Source organism: Benincasa hispida, chromosome 7, assembly GCF_027475165.1.
Source record: "Benincasa hispida cultivar pf3 chromosome 7, pf3_genome.v1.1, whole genome shotgun sequence".
Lineage (NCBI taxonomy): Eukaryota > Viridiplantae > Streptophyta > Magnoliopsida > Cucurbitales > Cucurbitaceae > Benincasa > Benincasa hispida.
Genome location: NC_143484.1, coordinates 49189977 through 49199691, shown reverse-complemented (window position 1 = coordinate 49199691; position 9715 = coordinate 49189977). Strand labels below are relative to the sequence as shown.

Genomic DNA, 9715 nt, shown 5'->3' with positions numbered 1-9715 from the left:
AAAGGGGATCTTATAGACTTGTAGATTGAAGCTCCAACGGTACTTGGATAATTAATTAAATTACCCAACATTCGTTAACTGCCGACCATTCCACTAAAGACTGACAATTGCACTCTTCGCACTACAGATAAATTTCTGTATCTATTGGATATAACTAATCAGTAGTGCAATGACCCTTCACAAATTGTTCGTAAGTATAGTTGGGCTAAAATTACCGTTTTTCCCCTGTAGTTACATCTAACTCCTTAAGTACCACTGATCCCTCTAATGAACAATAAGTCATAGTCCAACTATGACCAAGTCCCTCTCGGGCTAGGAGCCAGAAGGTATAAGACCATTTTTCAAAACCAATGGTTTGTAACTTATCTCGTATGCCTCGTGCACTAGACTCCAACAATCATATTTGAACTTCAAAATCCACAATATTGAAAGCTTTTTCACATGAAATAAATATAGAATCTATGAGCTTTTACTTATATTGAGGCTTTATATTTCGTAACAAATGCACAATACACACATAATGGAATACGGTAGGTAATATCAAATCAACTGCTTTTACTATATTCTTGTGTTTATTAGAGATGATCACAACATCGTTCCGATCTCGAATAATTTTTTTTTAAAATGGATCATAAACCAATGCCAAGAACGTTCATTCTAAGAATCAACAACACAAAATGTTAAGGGGAATATCTGATCATTGGCATATGGGGCGCAAGTTGTTAAAAGGGTCCCACCATATTTGTTCTTTAAAGAAGTACCGTTATAACATGACGAAAATGTTTCCAAACCGAAACACAAGTAGATAATGTCATGAAGAAAAATAAAAATCTTCCATGATCATCAAGTTTGTAGTCAATAATAGAACCTGCAAATATATCATATACACTACAGTATATTAAGAGTATACTATACAAATAATGGACCATATAAAAACAACTACAACATATTAAGAATATACCAGGGTTTCTCACAATCAACTGAAAAGAAAATGTTGAAATCATCTTGAAAGATTCTTCAGGTGATCATCGAATTTCATTCACAATAGCTTTTCGAGCACGCCAAGCCTTTTGGTAAGTTATGTCCAATCCATGTCCAATCTAGCTTCTCGAGCAAGCCAAATCTTAACTTGGAAATTAGGGAAAATCTTCGATAAATCAATTGTTTCATAATAACGACCTTCATCATGATTAATATTACTCATAGCTTCATTGGGAAATATATTATCCAAGACTATTGATAGGTTATTTGAAAAAATAACAATCAATGATCAAAATTTTTCGACATTGCTGGAAACTAGGTAGAGCAACCATCTAACGTCATTATCTTTTCTAAGTTTCAAATCCTTCTTCATAAAATCCTTTGATCCATGCACACAAAAATCTCAACGTTACCAAAATTGCCTACACTACTTATCTTATCGACACTAATTGTTGAAACTCAACAAACGACATTTGATGATGAAAATCTATTTCAGCTACTTCGTAATTAATGTAATTATCTCTCTCATTGAAACAATCGTCATATAAAATTGGAACAGTAAGAGTACCTATAAAATGCAATACATAATAAATCATAAATGCATAATGATTATTTAAAAAAACTTCTATATCATATATAACTTAGTATACAAACAGTTATAACAACAAATTCAGTATATACTGTAACGACCCTAGTTTCCTACTACAATCTAGGACACTACTTCATGCATGCATGGGCTTAATCGTACAATTTCTTTTAAATCATCAAATTAAAGAGCCAAGTTTTTATTTAATAATGTTCAAACGAGCAAATTTGTGAAAACATAATTAAATAATAATAAATAAACTAGAGCATAGTAAAATAAAATAATTTACTATTCGGGGTACCTCTAAACCCTACTAAAAAAAATGAATGAAATTAAATAGTCAAATAATAAAATTGATATATTTTACATAAAAGTGAAAAAAAAAGGCCTAACTCCTAAACCAGTTTTTAGAACATAATACTATATGCAGAAGCAGTGAATCGTCCTAATGACCAGGTCACGGATCTCTCTTGTCATGCACCAGTCTATCATTACTCTTACCTGAAAAATAGGGAAAGAAAATGGTGAGTATAAAAATATACTCAGTAAGGGGCCCATTATTGGGTCCACTCAGTGATCTATTGGGCATCATAAACATAGGCATAGGGATAGGCATAAAGGGCGAACCCGAAGGCATGCTTTCATAAGTAGTGACACAAAGGTCACGACATAAATACAAGTGGTGATCCCAAAAAGGACACCGTATATAAGAATAGGGTGTGGGCCCGAAGGCTCACACATGCGATGTGCATGGCCCAATGGTACACTAACAGTCACTAAAATCTCATATGGACATAAGTTTACAAACATCCAGTACATAATTAAACATAAGCATGCAATCAAGGCCATGACTCAGCATCAAACTTTAACACCGTTACCCATACTTCAATCAACTGTTTCGCAGTCTACTCATAACTCATACATCAATACTCAAACATCAGGCTTTAACACATTATATTCATGTTTCAACCTTATCACAGTATCCCCTTAATCCTTACATCCAACTTCATCATAGTAAGAATACTTCAAATTCAACACATCAAATCCAGCACAAAACCCATAGCAAATTTCATCACAGTTTCACATATGACATAAAAATTCCTCAGTAGACCTAACAACATCCAAGGGCAACCAGCAGTAAACCACTTACCTCAAGATACCACACTGTCTAAAAAACGAGACCTTACTTCGCTCGAGAACTTCCTTCACCGCCGCACGTTCTTGAAACCAATCACAAATTAGGCCCAAGAACCCCAAAAGACAGTGAGCTACCAAAAGGGAATCGGAACTTACCTCGAACAGTAGGATCAGACGAAACCAACCACAAATCGACAACAACCGACACTGTTCTGACGTGCAAACGAATGAGGTGAGCTCTGATGTGCGTTGGGCTTCGACTATCGATGGAACACTGACGTGCGGCGGACGAACGAAGGCGAAAGGAGAGCTCGACGTGGCTGGAACTCATACGGCTGGAACGAACGAGGCGTGCGATCTGCGTCAGGTCGAGCGGCGGACGAATCTGCCTTCTGATGTGCACTCGACGGCGGCTTCGACTATCGACAAATGGAGAAACGACTGGCGAAGAGCTGGCACGGAGGTCGAATGACGACTGCAGAAGGGGGGTAGTTGGAGGAGGAAGAAGAAGAAGAAGGAAAATAAAAAAGAAAACCCTTTTTTTTTTTTTGTATTTTGCATACATCCCAAGGCCCCATTTTTAAAACCCCAATTCCCTCTTCCTAAAAATAACCAACATTTCCCTTTTTTTTTTTCTTTTTTTTTAAAACTTTGGGCGTTACACTCTTCCCCCCTTTAATAAACTTTCATCCTCGAAAGTTCTAATCCTGGAAGAGCTCTGGACGCAGTGCCCTCATCTCGTCCTCTCACTCCCAAGTTGCTTCCTCAAACTGATTGTTCTGCCATAGAACCTTCACCAGTGGCACTTCTTTACTGCCCAAAACTTTCACCTCCTTGGCCATAATTTGCGTGGGCTTCTCCTTGTAACTCAAGTTTTCATTCAGTTGCAAGGTCTCAAAGTCCACCATATGCGACGGGTCCGTTAAATACTTCCTCAACATGGAGACATGAAATACATTATGGATCACGGAGAGGGACGGTGGCAAGGCCAAACGGTAAGCCACAGGACCGACCCGCTGCAAAATCTCGAATGGCCCTATAAAACATGGACTTAGCTTATTTTTCTTCCCGAATCTCAAGATACCCTTCATCGGCGCCACTTTCAGGAACACCTTGTCACCTGCTTCGAACTCCAGATCTTTTCGCCTAACATCTGCGTAACTTTTACGTCTACTTTGTGCTGCTAGCATTCTGGCCCTGATTTTCTGCATGGCTTCATTCGTCAACTCCACTAACTCAGTCCCCACTAGTTTCCTCTCCCCAGTCTCACCCCAGTCTCACCCCAGTAAACAGGAGACCTGCATCCTTTGCCATAAAGAGCTTCAAACGGCGACATACCAATGGTAGCCTGATAGCTGTTATTATAAGGAAACTTTGCCAAATGTAAGTGGGAGTCCCAACCCCCTGAGAATTCCAACGCACACGCGTGCAACATGTCCTCCAATGTCTGATTTAAACGTTCTATTTTCCCATCAGTTTGGGGGTGAAACACTGTACTGAAGTTCAACCGTGACCCTAAAGCTGCCTGGAGGCTCTTCCAAAAACTGTAGGTGAAACGAGGGTCATTGTCGGACACAATTGACACTGGCACACCATGCAACCTTACTATCTATTTCATGTAAAACTGAGCCCACTTACTCACCGCGTATGTGGGCTTTCCTGGTATAAAATGTGCGACCTTGGTGAGTCTGTCTATCACAACCCAAATCACCAAGAAACCCTTCGCTGTGCAACCCCGTAATAAAATCCATAGCCACGCTCTCCCAATGGTTATAGTAAGCCTGCTATCTTCTGCCTCAGGGCCTTCATCTGCTGACAGACTAAACATCTACTGACATAATCAGCTATCTCCCTTTTCATATTGGGCCACGAGTAATACCGTTTCACATCTTGGTACATTTTGGTACTACCTGGGTGCATCGAGAATGGAGATTTATGAGCTTCCGCCAATAGTTCCCTTTTCAAGCCATCATCTGTTGGGACGCATAACCGTCCCTGGTACAAAAGACCCTTGTCCACTGACAATGAAAATTCACTTGCCTGACCTGACCCTACCTGACGACACTGCTGAACCAGATCGGGATCACCCTACTGTGCATCAATAATCCGCTGCCTCAAGGTTGGTTGCACTGTCAACTGGGCTAGCTGCAAAGTGACTTCCTTCACTGCCATCGCAATCTCTGCTTGTTCCAGGTCTTTACATAACTGAACCTGCTTAGCGATCAAGGTGGCCGAATGAGCTACCTTTCGACTGAGGGCATTAGCTACCACATTCGCCTTACCTAGGTGGTAGAGGATCTCGCAGTCATAATCCTTTACTAACTCGAGCCACCTGCGCTGCCTCATGTTTAACTCTTTCTGGGTGAAGAAGTATTTTAGAGTCTTGTGGTCGGTGAACACTTGGATCTTTTCCCCATACAAGTAGTGTCTCCAGATCTTCAGGGCAAACACTACCGTTGCCAATTCCAAGTCGTGGGTAGGATAGTTGCACTCATGGTTCTTCAACTGGCGGGAGGCATAGGCGACCACCCTACCATGTTGCATAAGCACACAACCCAAACCTTTCTTAGAAGCATCACTATCGATCACGAAGTTCCTAGAGCCATCTGGTACGGTGAGAACCGGGGTTGAAATCAACCTCTGCTTGAGGTCCTAAAAACTATCCTTACATGCTTTGCTCTAAACAAATGAAGCTCTCTTCCTGGTTAGCTGGGTCAACGGCGTGGCCATGCTGGAGAAATTCTCTACAAACCTACGATAGTATCCAACCAAACCCAGGAAACTATGCACCTCACTGACCATTGTAGGGCGGGGCCAATTGGTAATGACCTCAATCTTAGCTAGATCCACTAAAACCCCATCCTTCCACGTGCCCAAGGAAGGACACTTTCCGTAGCCAGAACTCGCACTTAGAAAACTTTGCATACAGTTTATTTTCCCACAGTGTTCCTAGGACCTTCCTAAGATGTTCCTTATGCTCCACCTCTGTCTTGGAGTATACCAAAATGTCATCAATAATAACGATTACAAAGGCATCTAGGAAGTCCTTGAACACCCGATTCATCAAATCCATGAATACCGCTGGAGCATTGGTCAGACCAAAACATTTTACAATGAACTTGTAATGCCCATATCTAGATCGGAATGCAGTCTTCAGAATATCACTGTCCCTGATCCTCAGCTGATGGTAACCTGACTGTAGGTCAATCTTGGAAAATACGATAGAAGCCTGTAGCTGGTCAAATAGGTCATCGATTTTAGGAAGCGGGTACTTATTCTTAATGGTCACCTTATTCAACTCCCTGTAGTCTATGCATAAATGTAACGACCCATCCTTTTTCTTCACAAACAACACTGGTGCACCCCAAGGAGAAACACTGGGTCGTATGAACCCTTTATCAAGCAGTTCCTGCAATTGGACCTTCAATTCTTTCAATTCTGCTGGAGCCATTCTGTACGGGGCTTTGGATATAGGAAGTGTCTGGCTCCAGTTCAATCGTAAAATCAATCTCCCTTGGTGGAGGCAATCCTGGGAGTTCTTCTGGGAATACATCGGGATAATCCCACATAACTGGTTCAGAGGTTAGTTCAACCTCGGTTTCCCTTGTGTCAACTACGCTAGCCAAGATACTCCAGACACCTTGGCTAGTCAATCTCTTGGCCTTAATCGCTGAAATCACCTTGGGCAAAACTACTATCCCGGCCCCTTTGAACTTAAAGCTGGCTTCTCTTAGGGGGTTGAAATTCACCTTCTTACGAGAACAATCTATACTAGCATAGTTGGCAGCCAACCAATCCATGCCTAGAATTACATCGAAATCATGCATGTGTAATACTATCAGAGTCATATCAAGGGTGCGGTTTGCTATTTCTAACTGACATGCTTTTATCTTTTCACTGCCTATCATAATTTCTCCCGACGGTGTAGACACTGACAAAACATAGCCCAAAGGCTCCAAAACTAACATGGCATGCTTTACAAACAACGATGAAATGAAAGAGTGGGACGAGTCAGAGTCAAACAATGTCAAGGCATAGTGCCCCAAGATTAGGAGCGTACCTGTCACCACTATTCCCGAGTGCTCAGCTTCCCGACGACTGGTGGCATAGACCCGACCTCGCTGCTGCTATCGGTTTGAAATACCCTGATGCGAACTCGGGGGCTGACCCCCCGCACTTCCGGAACCATTACTAGGGCATTGTTCTGTCGTATGCCCTATCTGCTTACATCTGAAGCATGTTCCCATGCTAATCAGATAGCGTCCCCAATGACGTTTCCCATAAGACTTGCATACCGACCTTTCCCTCAAAACTCCTCCTGAAGTCGTAGCTTGTCGTTGAGCATGCCTTATTGACCTGCTTGTACTCTGGACCTTCTACGGAGGTCCCAAAGCTTTTTGCTCAAACTTTTTCTTCTAGCCGGAGGCTGGTTCCTCCGTCAGGGACTTCAGAAACTCTATCCCTAAAAGACAACCGATGTGTGCTGCCGCTCGGAAGGCTGTGGCGTAAGTGGGAGGCTCTAGGGCTTGCACGATGCCTCGCACCCCGTCTCGGAGTCCTTGTACAAACCTCTCAACCCTCTTTGCTTCGATAGACACCAGGTCAGGGCAAAACAAGACAATTTGTCAAACTTCTTTTCATACTCTTCCACTGTCATGGTTTCCTGCTTCAAGTTCATGAACACAGCCTGCTTGTTGTACCTCACATGAGCAGAGAGGTACTTCTCATAAAACTGCTCCTTGAACTGATCCCATGTGGCTTGGTCTCCACCGGATTCTATCATTCTCTCAGCCGAGTGCCACCAGCGCTTGGCATTGTCGATGAAAACGAAAGCGACACACTGCAACTTCTGCTTCTCTAGACACCTCATGTACTGGAAGATCCCCTGAACAGTGGACAACCACAATTCTGTATTTGTGGGGTCTTTCAAGGATCCGTTAAACATTGGGGGATCATACTTCTTGAAATCTCGTAGGTATCCAGCTTCCAACGAAGGGCCTGCCACGGTCCGAGTCGTGGCCCTATCCTAATTCTGAACTGGTGGTAACGGGATTGATGAGGATAGCGGCCACCGATCTGTCATTACTCTTACCTGAAAAATAGGGAACGAAAAGGGTGAGTATAAAAATATGCTCAGTATGCGGTCCACTACTGGGCCCACTCAGTGATCTATTAGTTTATCCATTGGACCCAAAATGCATAAGGACATCATAAACATATAGACATAGGCATAAGGGGCGAACCCGAAGGCACGCTTTCATAAGTAGTGACACAAAGGTCATGACATTAATACAAGTAGTGATCCTAAAAAGGACACCGTACATAAGCATAGTGTGTGGGCTCGAAGGCTCACACATGCGATGTGCATGGCCCAATGGTATACTAACAGTCACTAAAATCTCATATGGACATAAGCTTACAAACATCCAGTACATAATTAAATATAAGCATGCAATCAAGGCCATGACTCAGCATCAAACTTTAACACTGTTACCCATACTTCAATCAACTGTTTCACATTCTACTCATAACTCATACATCAGTACTCAAACATCAGGCCTTAACACATTATATTCATGCTTCAACCTTATCACAGTATCCCCTTAATCCTTACATCCAACTTAATCACAGTAAGAATACTTCAAATTCAACACATCAAATTCAACAAAAAACCCATAGCAGATTTCATAACAGTTTCACATATGATATAAAAATTCCTCAGCAGGCCTAACAACATCCTAGGGCAACCAGCAGTAAACCACTTACCTCAGGATACTACACTGTCCAAAAGACGAGACCTTACTCCGCTTGAGAACTTCCTTCACCGCCGCACGTTCCTGAAACCAATCACAAATAGGCCCAAGAACCCCAAAAGATAGTGAGCTGCCAAAAGGGAACTGAAACTTACCCCAAACAGTAGGATCAGGTGAAACCAACCACGAATCGGTAACAACCGACACTTTCTGGTGTGCAAATGAACGAGGTGAGCTTTGACGCGCGTTGGGCTTCGACTATCAACGAAACACTGACGTACGACGGACGAACAGAGGCGAAAGGAGAGCTCGGCGCGGCTGGAATGAAACGCGCGGCTGGAACGAACGAGGCGAGCGATCTGCGTCAGGTCGAGTGGCGAACAGATTTGCCTTCTGGTGTGCGCTCGACGGCGGCTTCGGCTATCGACGAATAGAGAAACGACCGGCGAAGAGCTGGTGCCTACGAGCGGCGGCGCCGAGGTCGAACGACGACTGCAGAAGGGGGGACGGCTCGAGGAGGAAGAAGAAGAAGGAAAAGAAAAAAGAAAACCCCTTTTTTTGTCTTTTGCACGCATCCCAAGGCCCCCTTTTTAAAATCCTAATTCCTTCTTTCTAAAAATAACCAACATTTTCCCTTTTTTTTTTTCTTTTTTGTTAAAAAAAAAACTTTGGGGCGTTACATATGCCTTAGTATATAAATTTTGAACAGTAAGATTTCCTATGAAAGGAAGAACATAAAAAATCATATTTGAAAACACACACAAAAAAAATAATAGTAAAATGTATACACAACATTTGAGCATTTCAAACTACCCTATTTCAATACTAAGGAAGAATGTGCAAATAACCTATTAAATTACAGAAAAATGAAATAAATAAATAAATAAACGAAATGCTAAAAAATACATAGGGTTTATGGAAGGAAAAACAAACTGAAAAAATAAGAAAAATTGCATGAATAAATGATAAGGGAAAGAAGAAGCGAATGCATGAAAGAAACAAAATGCATGAAGAAAACGGAATTGAAACCACTAAAAAAAGGAAAAAAAAAAGAAATAAAAAACATGAAAAAACGAAGATGAAGACGAGAGAAGTGGGAGAACTAATGCATGAAGACAACGAAAAAAAAAAGAAAATACATGAAAAAATCGAAAACTGGAAAAAACACACACACTATTCTATTGCCAAAGGAGATAGATGAAAATCAGCAAAAACAAGAATCATTAAAAAGAGTTTTTTACACAAAAAAATAATTAAA

At 41.6% G+C, this 9715-nt stretch overlaps 1 protein-coding gene across 3 annotated transcripts; it reads right to left on the bottom strand.

Moving 5' to 3' along the window:
- Nucleotides 1–841: 841 nt before the first annotated feature.
- LOC120081146 (uncharacterized) lies at nt 842–9060 on the bottom strand. 3 transcript variants are annotated; one of them, XR_016530509.1, is made up of 4 exons: nt 8613–9060; nt 8471–8541; nt 6765–7796; nt 1736–2068 (listed from the first exon to the last, which is right to left on the bottom strand). XR_016530509.1 is itself a non-coding variant. In XM_090315313.1 (3 exons), exons 1-3 carry the CDS (start codon nt 9030–9032, stop codon nt 7793–7795), a joined length of 495 nt encoding a protein of 164 aa, XP_090171439.1. In that variant the 5' UTR covers nt 9033–9060; the 3' UTR covers nt 1736–7792. The 3 variants fall into 3 exon arrangements, 1 of the variants encoding a protein (XP_090171439.1); XR_016530510.1 differs by lacking the exon at nt 1736–2068 and adding an exon at nt 842–1123 and having other exon boundaries at nt 8471–9049; XM_090315313.1 differs by having other exon boundaries at nt 1736–7796.
- Nucleotides 9061–9715: the final 655 nt, after the last annotated feature.